Genomic DNA, 16,006 nt, shown 5'->3' with positions numbered 1-16,006 from the left:
GCTGCTGCTGAGCTTCTGAAGGGGTGTCCGGATGGCTTGGTTAGAGCGCGAGCTCTCAAAAACAAGGTTGCCAGTTCAATTCCCGCATGGGCACAACTGAGATTGAAAACGACTGGACTTGGAGCTGAGCTGCACCCTCCACAACTAGATTGAAGGACAGTGACTTGGAGCTGATGGGCCCTGGAAAAACACACTGTCCCCCAATATTCCCCAACAAAAAATTTTTTTTTAATGTTTTTAATGTTTATTTTTTTCCCTCCATTCCCTCATACTGCATAATTGTCCTGAGATTTATCAATGCTGCTTATATGAGTAGTTAATTCTTTTACTGAGTAGTATTTTCTCTCCATTCATCTTTGGGCAGTCAGGCTATTTTCAGTTTGGGGCTGTTGCAAATAAAGCTGCTGTGAAAATTTTCATTACAATTCTTTATATGGAGAGATGTTTCATTTCTGTTAAAGTGCATTGCCTAAATCACAGGGTAAGTGAGTGTTTAACTTTTAAAGAAACTGCAAAACTCATTGAAAATTATTGTTCCCTTTTGCACTTCCACCAAAAGTGTATGAGAGTCCTATTTCCTCTACATCCCTGCCAATACTTGATATGGTCATTCTTTAATGTTAACCCTTTTAGTAAATGTATAATGCTATCTCAGTGTGGAAATATCTCAGTGAGGAAATAGCATTTCCTCAGGGATTTGATTTTGAGCATTTTCTCATGTCTTTATTTGCCACTTGTATATATTCTGTACAACTTCTGTTATCATTTGCCTATTTTCTTTCATAAGTTATGTCTATTTCACTTTTTCTTTATGAATAAGACTCTGAAACACTGCCCTGTCCACAGGAACCACAGCATCAATTTAGGGTGTCTTAAAACACTGATACTTGGTCCTCACTCCACATGTCTGAGTTGATAGGTTTGGGTTTGGGGCTGAGAAGTAACATTTCTAGTAAGTCCTTTGGCAGTGCTGATGAAGAAGGTCAATGCAAAGATGAAACTGAAAACAAGTTTTCTAGGAAAGGCCAGTCTGCCTCCCTCCAGTTCCAGGCCATCTGCAGACTCGGACAGAGCAGGAGAGCTAAGGTTTCTAGTGGATCTCTTCTGAGTGTCTGTAGTGAACCAAGCAGGCTAAGGGGGCTTGGCAAAAAGGGCTTGAGTCCCAGGACCTCCACTGCCAAGGAGCCCTGTGAAGGCTCCAGGCACTGAAGCAACCTAGCCACCTGTTTCCTTGGCTTGGAACTGTAAAACCAGGAGGTCATTAGTCTGAAGTGGTTCCAATGTCTGCTGCCTATGTAAGCAAACTGGGAAACCTAAGCCAGGTTAAATTCTTTCAAATGCCTCATTGGTAAGAAATTGAACCTAAGAACAACGAATCACAAACAACCAAGTAGGCCTTCCCAAATGATGGTGAGCTGTAGCCAATCAAATAATTTCCTTGCATTGTTTCCCCTTCTGCTCTACAGAAGCCTTTCCCCTAGTTCAGTTTGGTGCTGCCTGACTGGAACTGGTGTTTACTCAAACTCTTCAAAATTTTATTGTACCTCAGTTTATCTTTAAAGAGAAGTACACCTCTCCACCCACCCACCACCCCCCCCAAAAAAACCCCACACGGTTCATCCTTGTCAATGGCCTCTCAGTAAGGAGGCTGTGGGGACAGAGTCCCACAGAGCAGTTTCCAGGCTCTTGTCCTCACGTGGAAAGGGGCTGGTTCAGTTATTAGATGGCCGTCAGCTGTAATCAGATGGCCATCTGTTGTGGCTGGGTGGCCATTGGCTGTTACCGGTTAGCCATTAGCCACTAATATAACAGCCGTGGCAATGCTAGGGGGGGTTGGTTGGTTGATTGGCAGAGAAGCGGACAGTGGATAGCAGCTAGCAAGTGGGGTTGTTGGTTGGCAGACAAGCAGATGGTGAGTTGCAGATCATGTGGATCCCACTTCGTGTGTCTCACCTGGCCGCCAGCGAGACTGGGGTGCAGGAAGACCCCTTGTTGGGATACTGGCGGATGTTTGCTTTTGTGCCTCGACCAGCCGCCGGCAAGAATACAGTTATATGACTCCCCTATCTATGGCTCCGTTGTTGTTCCTTTTCGGCCTCACCATATGCCGCGTTCTTGTGCGGGGAGCGGGACCAGAGACTCTACATTACAAAGGCCTTCCTTGCCGCTTCATGCAATACTAGGATATCCCATCTGTCATGCGGGATGTCATGCGGGATCTCTGGTCCCGCTCCCCACATAAGAACGCAGGATATGGCGAGGCCAAAAAGGAACACCCACAGAGCCATAAGTAGGGGAGTCATACCACTATACTCTCGCTGGCGGCTGGGTTGGAGTCACAGGAAGCAGGATCCACACAATCCGCAGCCTGCCGCCCACTTCTCTGCCAACCCACCTCACTTGCTAGCTGCAATCCACCGTGCGAACTGCAATCCGCCCTTGCTAGCTTAGCCACGGCAGTTATATCAGTGGCTAATGGCTAACTGGTTACAGCTGATGGCCATCCAATCACAGCTGCTGGCCATCTACTACCCGAGCCAGGACCTTTCCACATGAGGCTGAGAGCCTGGAAACTGCTCTCTGGGACTCTGTCTCCAAACTCTACCCCTACAGGGTCTCACCTCACAATCTACGTGACAAGCGTCTCCCACGAGGGGCCCTGTGTCGTATTAGCCTATAGGCATGTATGGGTGGAAAGAAATAGCAGTTTTAGGAACGAACAATGATAAATCCCTTCCATTTGGGAGGATACATGATAGCTTTTTGTCCTGGGAAAGGAGGGTCACTGCCACTGGCACCTTTCCCGGTTTGTGGTATCAGACCTTTATGGCAGTACTTGGGGTCCCTTGCGTAGTTTCAACATGTAACAGAACAGGGGACCCCATAATAGGCCATAGTGAGAGCACATATGTTCCCCGCAAAATCATCCTGGCATCGGGACCTCCATGTACCACAGTCACTTGTAGTGGCCATTTGGCCACCACCCCTGGTGTCACTTGCAAATCATGGGTCAAACCAGCACCCCATGGGACTATCAGGCCCAACAACCGACTAGGGGCTTTTGACCCACCAGGGCCAATTCCATTGCTGCAGTTCCACTGCTTTCAAGCATGTGGGTGCTGGCAGCAAAATGTTTCCATTTCTGCCGTGGCCTGGCTTTGACAGAGTCTCACTTGTAGTAACCTGTAGTAAACTGAATGGGAGCAGCTGTTCATGTAGCAGAGTTTCTACTAGTGCAGGCCCTCCCTTCCGTGTCTCTCATTCAGGACTCTCAGGACGTCCCATAGACAAGAGGCCCAGTTGCGCAACATGGGAGGGTGTTTTGACACCCGGAGGCCTTGCTTCAAAAGGCCGTTGTAGCATTCAATCATGCCAGCTGCTTGTGGATTGTACGGGGTATGAAACAACCATTGTACATCCATCCTGGCAGCCCAGCGCTGCACTTCTTGCCCCATAAAATGGGTACCCCTGTCACTTTCAATGACTTGGGGGTGCCCGTAGAGGACACACAGCCGTGTAAGAGCGACCACTGTATGCCGCTGATCTGCAGCTGGACACAGCCAAGCAAACATCAACCCCGTAGCAGTGTCCACTGCTGTGAACGCATACATCGCATTGTGGAACTTAGGCAGGGATCCAGGGGTCCAATATAATCCACTTGCCAGCAAGTGAGGGGCACCCTCCCTCGCATAATCTGCTGTGTCTCCCAAGAGAGCCCCTGCTTTTGGGGGCTGTCCTGGGCACAGATGGCAGAGTCATAGCAGACATCTGCTATCTCTTGCCATTTCAAAGGCAGACCCCAGTGTCTGCTCACCTGCCACATGGTTCCGCCTCCAGCGTGCTGCAATTTCCTATGCAGCCAATGGGCCACATCAGTAGCAGAGGCCAGTTCTAACCATTGGACCCATGCTAGGGCATCTGCTTCATCATTACCTGGGGACACTAAGGGGGAGTGACCTGTGACATGCATTAGGATCACCTCCTTTCTCTGCCCTAGGTCCCAGAGGTCCTGCCACATGGCTTGACCCCACAACTAGTTTTGGTGTTTCCACGTAGGGAGCCACCGCTTTAGGCCCTGGAACACCGCCCAGCTGTCAGTACAAATAACTAGGGGCCCGGGCTCATGGCTGATTATCCACACAGCCCATAGCTCAGCCCACTGGCTACTCTGGCCCGTCCCAGTATCAAACCAAATGGTTCTATTTTGGGCTGCACATCAATACCGTCCAAATGGCTGCAGCACCTTGACTAGAACCATCAGTAAACCAGGCATCTTCAGCTACTGGGGGCTGTCCTTCTCTGTAGGGTGAGGGCTCCAAGTCCTCCTTCTAGGCAGAGCGCTTGGCTTAGCCTGGGCTACAATCTCCACAGGCCCCAGGACCTGTTGTAGTTCTGTGCTCAAAGGGCTTGAACTAAGGGTGGTACATTGCTCCAAGTAGGCACCCCAATTGGCGAGGGTGATGGTCTGTGCCATCCCTGTTTTGGGTCCCTGGGTCCACGTACGGACCCACCCTGGACGGGATAGGTTATTTGAACCAATACCTGTGCCGTTCCTGTGATGGCTCTTGTGGCCACTAGGGCTGCGTACACAGCAGCCAGCTGTTTCTCTATTAGAGAGTAGCGGACTTCCGCTCCTTTCCACAATTGGGACCAAACTCCCACTGGCAACCAGAGACGCTCCTGCTGTTGCCAGAGGCCCCAATCGCACCCCTCTTAGGTTACGTGAACATCAAGTTCAAATGGTCGGCCAGGGTCTACTACTTGCAGAGCCTGTGCCTGCTGCACTGCCCGTTTAGTGGCAACAAAGGCTTGGTCTATGGTCTCTGTCCAATCCCATGAGGCCCCTTTTTCATCATGTTATACAAGGGTCACCCCATTTGTACTAAATGGGGTACAAATGCCCACCAATACCCCAGCAGACCCAAATACATCTGCAGTTGGGAGACCTTGGTCGGCCAGGGAAAGACTTGTATTTGTCAATAATCGCCTCAGGTATGATCTTTGTCTTACCCAACCACACAACACCCAAAAACTTGACAGATAAGCCAGGGCCTTGGACCTTTTCCTCGTTCACCACCCAACCACGTGACTTCAGGAGGCAGAGAAGAGAGGGAGCTGCTAGCTCTAAATCTGAAAGAGAATCAGGTGTTAGTAAAATGTCATCAACATAGTGAAACAAGGCCACAGAGGACAGGTGACCCCACTGTGTCAAATCCTTGGCTACAAGCCCATGGCAGATAATGGGGCTGTGCAAGTGTCCTTGTGGAAGGACTTGAAAAGTCCATTGCCGCCCATCCCAAGTAAAAGCAAACTGCTCTTGACACTCAGGTACAATGTAAATGGAGAAAAAAGCATTGGCCAAGTCCACTATGCAGTGATATGTTCCCAAGCAGACAATCAGACTAGCCATCAAATCGTTTATTGAAGGTACACTGTAACCACTTGCCGGGGCTGTGGCAACACTTAAGGAGGGTGGTGAGCATGCCCGCATGTCACCGCTTTCACCACCCGGATCCAGAGACGGAACTTTCAAATCAACGTCTGTAAACTGAGGCCATGTAGCACATCCACTCCTAGAATATACTCCAGAACGGGGGAGACATATACCTTGTAGGTACAAGGGTGAAGCCTTCCTATACCCAGTGGTAAGGAAACAGCTTTCACAGTCACAGTCTTTCCCCCGTAGCCATCAATGCAGATTGCTGGTCCAGGGAACAGTTCTGGGTTCCCATAAACAAGACTGCAGTCTGCGCCAGTGTCCACTAGAGCTAAAACCCTCTGCACATTAGAAGGGGACCAATGTATGGACAGTTCCACGTGGGGCCTCCGGTCCCAGCTCGTCCCCTCTAACCGGGTACCTTGGCCCCACCCCTAATCAAGCTAAAAGGAGTCGGCCTCAAGCGGCTGCATGAAGTCCTGGAGGGACACAGGTTGCGCTTTCCTGGACTTCTCCTTTAGGCTTCGCCAGAATTGCTGTTCTGGACGCAACTGTTTCCAAAGTTCCAATAAGAGTGCATTGGGTTGTCAGTCTATTTTTCCCCGATCAACTCCTGCTGCCACGAGATCATGCCACATCTGTGTCTGTATTACTCTGAAGTCTGCGACCTCCCCCCCCTTACTTTTGACTTGGGCTTCCAGATCTTAACTTCTCAGGCCTCCTGTCTTCACTTCCCTTGCCACCGGCTTTCAACATCCCCTGGGGTGGTCATGGCAATGGTAACTTCATGCATCCGCCACCCCACATCGAGCATAAGAATGGCAACCAAGGATCCAAAAACACTTGGAGGGGCAGTATCCAAAACCAGATCTCTAATGCTGGTTTTAAAATGCTCGTCTTCCGGCCCCCACATATTAGGGTTGAACATTGCCTGTCTCATACCCTTTTCTTGGATGATTTGAGTAAGTTCTGTATATGATTGCCATTTACTCACAGTGTCTGGCAGCTCACCAGCCTCCCCATACTGTGCTACCGCAGCGGTGAGACACTCCATTAGAGTGTGGTTGCCCTGGTCTTGGGCCAACCTATGGCAATTCTGTAAACTTTGTCGAAGGGACAGATGTCCTGTCATGAAGGCTAGATTTTCCATTTCGCCTGGGGAGCAAAGAATGCTGTCTGCCCCCTCATCCCATAAACACAGTAGCCACACCAAGATTGGCTCTCCAGGGCGCTGTCGGCACCACCTCCCCAGCTCCTGCAACTCAGTGGGAGTGTAAGGGGTGTAGGTTGTGAACTCAGTCACAGCTGGGTTACCGGCAGCAACGCCCTTGGGTCCTAAAGGTTGTTCACGTTTTACCTTTTGCTTCAAGATGGGCCAGGCGTGGGGGTTGGGAGCTACATTGTCTTCACTCGCATCGTTGTCTGCCCTGTCTCAGAGTCTCCACTGTGCGGCTCATCCTCTAACGGGTGGACCAGAGCTTCCAGCGCCCCCTCCGGGGCTGCTGGTCCTGCACCTGAGCTATTTCATTAAGCGTGTCCTCCATGTTACGATGCAAGGCGGTAAGGAACATCCAGCCCACACGGCCGGCTGTACCCTTCGCCACCTCCGGCAACCGCTCAGCTAGAACCTTCAGGGCCCTCTCCACGCTGGCCGGAGAGCCATCCATGTCCTCCCACCCCTCCTCGGGGGTCCGGCTCCTGAGAACAGTGGCTATCGGGTACCACACACTTGTGGGGGCCACCTGTCCTCCTGCCTACAGTCAGACACCATTCCTACCTGGCCGGAATCCTGCTCGCCGTGCCAGGCATCTGATTGGGTGGAGGCCTCAGTGTTGAATGCCCACAACTCTAGGAGCCAATGGCAGCAGCAGACCACCAAAAGGTGACGCCCGCCACAGCCAACAGGGTGGCGTGCCATCTGGAGGCTTGAGAGACCCACCAATTCACCGAGGGGTAACATTTCTCCCAAGCAGGTCGCGCCTCCTGTTCCCGGCGCAGCTCCTCATGGGCTTCCTGAAACTGAGCTTTCATATGTATAAAACTGCTCCATTACCTTTTGGAGAGTTTCAGCCAACACCACACTCTGCTCTCTGTGCCATCTGTCATGCGGGGTGTCATGTGGATTCTCAGCTCCCGTTCCCCGCATAAGAACGCAGGATATGGTGAGGCCAAAAAGGAACACTCACAGAGCCATAGGTAGGGGAGTGTGGGGACAGAGCCCCAAAAAGCAGTTTCCAGGCTCTCGGCCTCACATAGAAAGGTGCTGGCTCAGGTAGTAAATGGCCATCGACTGCGATCAAATGGCCATCAGCTGTGGCTAGTTGGCCGTCAGCTGTAACCAGTGAGCCATTGGGCACTAATATAACTGCCGTGGCTAGGCTAGCAAAAAAGGGGGGGCTAGCAAGAAGATGGTGGCTGAGCCTGCAAGCGGCACAGTGAGGGTTGAGAATTGTGTTGCTCCTGGTTCCTGTGTCTCCAACCCAGCTGCCAGTGAGAGTATAGTAGTGTGACTCCCCTACCTATGGCTCCGTGGGTGTTCCTTTTTGGCCTAGCCATATTCTGCGTTCTTGTGTGGGGAGCGGGACCAGAGACCCCGCCGGACGCCCTGCATGACACATGGCGCAGCGAGCAGGGTCCCCTGCATGACAAATGGTGCAGCGAGCAGGGTCCCCCACATGACAGGGAGTCATGGGTTGGAGTCACAGGGAGTAAACATCCACCAGTACCCCAACAAGGAGTCTTCCTGCAGTCTAGTCTCACTGGCAGCCAGGCGTGACGCACACAGGAAATAGAAGGTACACGATGCGCAATCCGCCATCCACTTTTCTGCCTGCCAACTAACCAACCAACCAATGCAGTCAAGGCAGTTATATCAGTGGCTAATTGGCCAACTGGTTACAGCTGATGGCCAACCATTCACAGCTGACGGCCATCTACTACCCGAACCAGCACCTTTCCACGTGAGGCCGAGAGCCTGGAAACTGCTCTCTGGGACTCTGTCCCCATACCCTCCCCTTCCTGATTTGCTAATAGAATTACCATCATGTCCAGTTCTCCTACAGATATTACTAAAACCTCTCCTGGTCCACACACTGTGGACTTCCTATAGTTCCAGTCCCATGTGTCCTGCTGCTCATTAACTCCACTCCTTTGTTTTTCATGGCCAACAAGACGACTGCTGGCATCCCCAATGAAAATTACTCCCACTGTGGGCCACCCATCTCAGTGACAGAGCTTCTGTCCTTCTAGTTGCTAACACCAGAAATCTTGGCGACATCCCTGACTCCTACTTTTCTCTCACTCACCATCACAGTCAAAAAATCCAGGCTGCCCTATTTTACAGACTGATATAAAATCCACTCACTTTTTCCATCTCCATGACTACCACAAGAATCCACACTATCAAGACTCACCTCAACACCTCGAGGGTGTAACTAACCAGTGTGTCTGTACTGAGCCCCGGGTGTGAGATTCCCACCAGGCTGATCCTTGGGGGCAGGACTCACATCCAGCGTAGCTACAGGAACAGGACCCCTGTCCCAGTGGGTCTGGAAGGCAGAGCTTTGAGCCAAGGAAGATTATCAATGAGCCATACGATCTTGTGAAGTTTGCCTTGCTAGGTTTTGGACTTTCTTTGAGCCCCTCACTCCTTCTTTATTTCTCATTTCCTCTGTTTGGAATGACAATGTCTATCCTATGCCTGTTCCACCACTGTCTTTTGGAGGAACAGAATTTTTGGGTTCACGGGTTTATAGCTAGGGAAGAATTTTGCTTCAGGATGAATTGGACCTTGAGTCGCACTCATATCTGACTTAGATGATATTTAGATGAGTCTTTGGGCTTCTTTATATCACATTGTAGCTTACTATATAATTACACAAATTTTATTTTTCCTGTCTGTGTTCATTGAAGACTGTAAGCTGCATGAGCGTGGGAGTCTTTGGCATGTCTCTCATGAGCCTATAACAGTGCCTGAGACTGAGTATTTGCTCAATGAACATTTATTAGAGCTGTGAATAAACATGACACGTCAAGTTCTTGTTCAGTTTTACTAATTTGGCTAGTCTAAATGTCCACTTCACTTTTTTCTCCAAGCTGGTACTGCTTAATGTTTTCTTTTTTCCCCCTCTTCTTCCGCCTCCCCCAACCCCCACCAGTCTGGTTCAAGCCATTGGTTCTCAGCTCTCTGGCTGATGCTGGTGGTATTATGAGCCTTGCTCTCCCCTCAGCTGAGGCAGTTGGTCGTCGGTCAGCCGCTCACAGCAGCTCACACTGGCTGCCAGCCACTCACACTGGCCACCCGCTGCTTGTGGCAGCAAACAGCAGCCCACGGCAGCATACACCGACCTCCAGCTGCACACAGCAGCCCAGCTCCAGGGAGAGCCATTGTTCACAATCTTAGCTGTAGAGGGCGTGGCTCATTGGCCCATGTGGGAATTGAACCAGCAATCTTGGCCTTAGGAGCACGGTGCTCCAACCACCTGAGCCACTGGGCCGGCTTAATATTTATTTATTTATTTATTTTAATTTATTGGAGTGACAATTGTTAGTAAAATTACATAGATTTCAGGTGTACAATTCTGTATTATGTCATCTATAAATCCCATTGTGTGTTCACCACCCAGAGTCAGTTCTCCTTCCATCACCATATATTTCAAATATTTTTAAGAATAAAAACCCTACTAAAAATTCTCTGAGATGTTAACTTTTTTCAACATCCTCTGATATTTCCCAAAAGCTATATCTGCCACTGTCTTTGAATAACTGCATAAATATATTAATAACTTTTTGAAACTTGCATTTCAAAACTGTTTTTCTGATATAACCTCAATTCTCCGTGAAGAACTGTACCTGCATTCAGTGGAAAATAATAATCGTTCTCCAGCAAGGACATGAAATCATGGACTTAACATGAAATCATGGACTTAAGATGTCCCCTTTATCTCAGTGTTTGCATACTCCCTTTGCACACATGCTGTAATTGAAAGTTGCACCCAATGACCCATAACAAAATAGCATTAATTAGGTTGCTCTCCATTTGAGATAGATGTCTGGTCATCAGAAAGAATTAAGTACAGTTGGCCCTCCATATCCATGGGTTCTGCATCCTTGGATTCAACCTGGGATGGAAAATATTTTAAAAATTAATGTTACATTGTTGCTGATGTGTACTATGTAGTTGCCTATGATAGTTGCATGGTTATGTCTGTACTAAATGTGAACAGACATTTTTCTTGCCATTATTACCTAAACAATACAATATAACAACTATTTACACAACATTTATATTGCACTATGTATTATAAGTAATCAAGAGATGATTTAAAATATTCAGGAGGATGTGTGTAGATTATATGCAAATATGATGCCATTTTATATAAAGCACTTGAGCATCCACAGATTTTTGTATACGCAGGGTCCTAGAACCAGTCTCCGGCGGATACTGAGGGACAATTATATATCTTAGAATATGGAGTAAGAAATATTACCGATATAAAGGTGTTCCTCAACGGGTAGGGCATAATGATTGACTCTACAGGCAAGAGAGAGGTTTTCTATAAGAACAGGAGAACTTGTCGACATAACAAGCATCCAAAGGTGTAGAGAGTTTTTATAAGAGTTTATTTGAGCCAAACTGATGACATATGGTGGGGAACAAGATCTCAAATGCTCCAGAGAATGACAGTTTTGCAGCTTCTTTTATGCACTTGACATTAAAGAGAGGACGTAAGGAAGATTGGAGAAAGCAAGGCAGGGATGGAATACAGGATAGTTGACAAGATTATGTGCTCTCTTGAGGGTTAATGCCCCTTTGAAGGGTATTACTTCTGGTATTTCAAAGATGCGTTAACCTAGATGCACAAGAACAATGGACAGGGCTGGCTTAAAACTTTTCACCAAAGAAGTTATAGGCCTGGGGCCTGTCCAGTTAGGAATTTATAATCAGATTACCCTGTGAGGTTACTTTCCATAAAACCCCCCCTTTTTTGGGGGGGGGCCGGCCTGGTGGCTCAGGCGGTTGGAGCTCCCTGCTCCTAACTCCTAAGGCTGCCGGTTGGATTCCCACATGGGCCAGTGGGCTCTCAACAACAAGGTTGCCAGTTCAACTCCTCAAGTCCCTCAAGGGATGGTGTGCTGTGCCCCCTGCAACTAGCAACGGCAACTGGACCTGGAGCTGAGCTGCGCCCTCCACAACTAAGACTGAAAGGACAACAACTTGAAGCTGAACGGTACCCTCCGCAACTAAGAGATTGAAAGGACAACTTGACTTGGAAAAAAAGGCCTGGAAGTACACACTGTTCCCCAATAAAGTCCTGTTCCCCTTCCCCAATAAAATCTTTAAAAAAAAAAAAACCTTTTTCCATCCACAAACTGCTGCTTGTTCACCTAATTTAGAATAATATCCTTCTTTCTTCCAAGTCATGGCCTTGTATGGAATTATTTCTAATGTTCCTAGCCAATAATAATAAAATGAAAATACAACTATTCACCTGAGACTATATGCATTTGAAGAGCAATACGTGTCCAGTTGTGCATGTACTATTTTATGTCTGAATGACTCTCTAGAATGATATGCCCATTTAGATCAACAGATTTGAGAGCATCTTAAATATTTGTATCTTCTGAGAGCAGGCTGAGCTTCACGGAGTTTGAAATTATGTCTTTTGCTGCAGTTAACAACGAGTAAACCCCTCCCTGGAGGCAGGAGCACAACTTTGCAGGTTCCTTCCTTGGCAAACGTTCTGGTTGGTCAGAATGGAGAACGCCTTCTAGAAAAATGAGAACTACATTATCCAGAAGATCTTGCGGGCGAGTTGAGCCAATGACAGATCAGGATGAAAGTATATCCGTGAGATTTCATCGCGTTGGGGCGGGACTTCCAGCGTCTTCCTCGTGGCGGGTATTTGTTCAGTTTCCGAGTGTCAGGTAGGGACAGAGGTGACGGGACCGAGAAAGCACAAAGGAGTCGTGGTCCCCGCTGCATAGACGCAGTTCTAAGGCTCGTTGATGACGCCCGCTTGACCGCGTCAGGGCCGGGACAGGGACCGCGGTGTCCAGCATCCTCCTCTCCTTCTTGGCTCCGCCCACAGAATCCCATGGCGGCGGCCGAGCTGAGGGGGGCGGCTCAGGTGAGTCCCCCAGGCCCTCACTCCACCCGAACCCTAAAGCCTCGGGTGAGGAGCTCCGGCTCATGTCCCGCAGCCTAGGCCCCGGCGTCCAGGACTGTGAGACACTCGTGGGTGACATCCTGTGTGACGGGGTGTGGCAGAGGGTTACAGATAGAGGGACTGGCCGTGTAAAGATGTGAAGGGACGACTGAGCCGGGAACCTGGGGTCCGCTTTCTGCCTGCAGAGAACAGAGAGTGAGAAGGACTGGCAGGGACGTTGTACCTTCATTCTGAGGGTCCTGGGAGCCAGGGAGGGTTGTGAATTGAAAAGGGGCACAGGCAGTGTTAGGCTTTTAATAGCTTTCTAAGCGGTTCTCAGAAGACAGACAGAAATGGGGGTGATGAGGACAGCGAGGCACGGAGAAGTAGAGTCCTGCGTTCAAGGTCACAGAGCTGATAAGAGGAAGCTCAGAGGACTGAAACACAGAGGTTTGTAAATTAACCCCAAGTCAACAGGTTCCAGGGTTGGGTAGGGATACAGCGGAGATCTGCATATAGGGACACCAGCCCTGATAGGTTTTTTCTTCTCACAGGTTCTGAAGGTTGAAAAGCACTTAGGGAACCTATGCAAGGAAGTGAAGGATGTCCCAGTCCCACATTAGGTGCTGACATTACCCATATGGTGTTTGGGATTGTGGTCTTGAGAATTTCCTTGCTATGTTCTCAGATCTTGGGTGTGGGGACTCCAAGTCCTGGGTCCTGAGTGCAGGACAAGGGTAAGGTAGAGGTGCTCCTGTGTCTGGTAACCCATATATGAGGTGTGATTAAAAAAAAAACACACAGTGAATTTTGAATGTTTGCAATAAAAAAAAAATTATTACAGTGAAAGACACATTGCTGTTAATCCCCCCTCAAAATACTCCTCTTTGCTTTGACCACACTTACCCCATCATTCTTGCCACTTTCAGAAGCAGTTCTGGAAGTCCTCTTTCGTGAGTGTCTTTAGTTCTGCTGTCATGGCTGCCTCGATGTCCTGAATCATTTTGACTTGGGGAAAGAGCCACACGTTGTATGGTACCAGATCTGGTGAATAAAGTGGATGAGGACACACCATAATGTTTTTATTTGACAGAAATTGCCGTACCAGAAGCTGTGTGTGACACGGAATGTTGTCGTGATGGAGAATGATTTACAGCACACTTTAAAACACACTTCTCTTGGGCTGGCCCAGTGGCTCAGGTGGTTAGAGCTCCATGCTCCTAACTCTGAAGGCTGCCGGTTCGATTCCCACATGGGCCAGTGGGCTCTCAACCACAAGGTTGCCAGTTCAATTCCTCGAGTCCCGCAAGGGATGGTGGGCTCTGCCCCCTGCAACTAAGGTTGAACATGGTACCTTGAGCTGAGCTGCCTCCTGGACGGCTCAGTTGTTGGTTGGAGCACGGGCTCTCAACCACAAGGTTGCCAGTTCAATTCCTCGAGTCCCACAAGGGATGGTGGGCAGCGCCCCCTGCAACTAAGATTGAACATGGTACCTTGAGCTGAGCTACTGCTGAGCTCCCAGATGGCTCAGTTGGTTGGAGCGCATCCTCTCAACCACAAGGTTGCCGTTCAACTCCCGCAGGGGATGGTGAGCTGTGCCCCCTGCAACTAGAAACGGCAACTGGACGTGGAGCTGAGCTGTGCCCTCCACAACTAAGACTGAAAGGACAACAACTTGAAGCTGAACCGCACCCTCCACAACTAAGATTGAAAGGACAACAACTTGACTTGGAAAAAAGTCCTGGAAGTACACACTGTTCCCCAATAAAGTCCTGTTCCCCTTCCCCAATAAAATCTTAAAAAACAACAAAACCACACTTCTCTCAACTGTAACTCACATCCGACTGACTGCACCAAACAATTGAAACTTGTCACACTCTGTTACTAAGGTTCGATATGCCACTTCCTGTATTGAAGATCCCTGCCTTTCCATTGGATGTCACTCAGCAGCAGCATTCACCATATTTTGTGATCACAACAGAAAGGCTCCACGTGACACATTGCTTCTGGTACGGCAATTTCTGTCAAATAAAAACATGGTGTGTCCTCATCCACATTATTCACCAGATCTAGCACTGTGTGACTTTTGGCTCTTCCCCAAAGTCAAAAGGACTATGAAAGGTGAACGTTTTGAATTGATTGAGGACATCAAGGCACCCATGACAGCGCGACTGAAGCCACTCATGAAAGAGGACTTCTAGAACTGTTTCAGAAAGTGGCAAGAACACAGATGGGCAGCCGGATGGCTCAGTTGGTTAGAGCGTGAGCTCTGAACAACAGGGCCACCGGTTCGATTCCCACATGAGCCAGTGAGCTGCACCCTCCACAACTAGATTGAAGACAATGAGCTGTAGCTGAGCTTCCAGAGGAGCAACCAGATGGCTCAGTTTGTTAGAGCGCCTGCTCTCAACAAGGTTGCCGGTTCAATTCCGTCATGGGATGGTGGGCTGCACCCTCTGCAACTAAAGATTGAAAACGGCAACTGGACTTGGAGCTGAGCTGTGCCCTCCACAACTAGATTGAAGGACAACAACTTGGAACTGATGGGCCCTGGAGAAACACACTGTTCCCCAATTTAAAAAATAATTAAAAAAAAAAAAGTGGCAAGAACACAGAAAGTGTTCAAAGTGATGGGGAGTATTTTGAGGGATATTAATGACAATGTGTCTTTTAATGTAATAAGTTTTTTTTATTTAAACACTTCTTTTTTTTTAATTTAAACATTCCCCGTATTTTGGGATCACACCTCATAAACTGGTATAGAAGGTCAACCCAGGGATAGATACCAGCATGTGTAAATGCTTGGAGGTGTGACTGAGCTGCGATTAGGTTCCACAGGTCTCCTTTCTGTTAAGAATGAAGAGCAGGGTGTCAGTAACCAGGCCTGTAATGTGGCTGCCTGAGAAATTGGGCATCTATTATGGAGGTAATGGTATGTTTGGAAGAGGAAGGAGTTGGCCTAACCCAGGTCTTAATAGGCTCTATCTGGCTGCACAGTGGAGAACAGATTATGGGATTATGAGCAGATACAGGGAGCCCAGGAGGAGGCAACTACTATGATCCAGATTGTTGATGGACCAGAGTTGTGACGATGGAGGTAGGAGAAAAGGTTGGATTCTAGGTTCATTTCTTAAGAGGGGCGAAGTAAATTTTTGGATATTGTAGGTAAAGGAGAGAACGGGGAAGGTTAGGGATGGCTCCCTGGGTTTTGGTTCCTAGCATCTAAAGAGATGGATGCTCCATCAACTGAGATGAGAAATTTCTGGGATATTGAAAGTTCCCAAGATTTATTTTCCTTGGGAATATCATAAGTTTTGTTTAGGACCTGTTAAGAGCCTGAGAATCAAGTAGGCAGATGGACACATAGGTCTGGAAATCTTGGGAAGGGATTCAGGATGGAGACTTTCAAAAGTGGTGACTA

The 16,006-nt window shown here is 48.6% G+C and overlaps 1 protein-coding gene across 1 annotated transcript in view; it reads left to right on the top strand.

Moving 5' to 3' along the window:
• Positions 1 to 12,331: 12,331 nt before the first annotated feature.
• The window catches only part of LOC117034568 (zinc finger protein 256), a 30,883-nt gene continuing 27,208 nt past the window's right edge, over positions 12,332 to 16,006 (top strand). The window contains exon 1 of the mRNA XM_033127644.1: positions 12,332 to 12,567. Within this exon, the coding sequence (XP_032983535.1) occupies positions 12,535 to 12,567 (33 nt within the window). The 5' untranslated portion in view covers positions 12,332 to 12,534. The remainder of the gene's footprint in view (positions 12,568 to 16,006) is intronic.

Source organism: Rhinolophus ferrumequinum, chromosome 15 (genome assembly GCF_004115265.2).
Source record: "Rhinolophus ferrumequinum isolate MPI-CBG mRhiFer1 chromosome 15, mRhiFer1_v1.p, whole genome shotgun sequence".
Classification (NCBI taxonomy): Eukaryota; Metazoa; Chordata; class Mammalia; order Chiroptera; family Rhinolophidae; genus Rhinolophus; species Rhinolophus ferrumequinum.
Note: the sequence above shows the minus strand (reverse complement) of the source record. Positions and strands in the feature narration are given on the sequence as shown.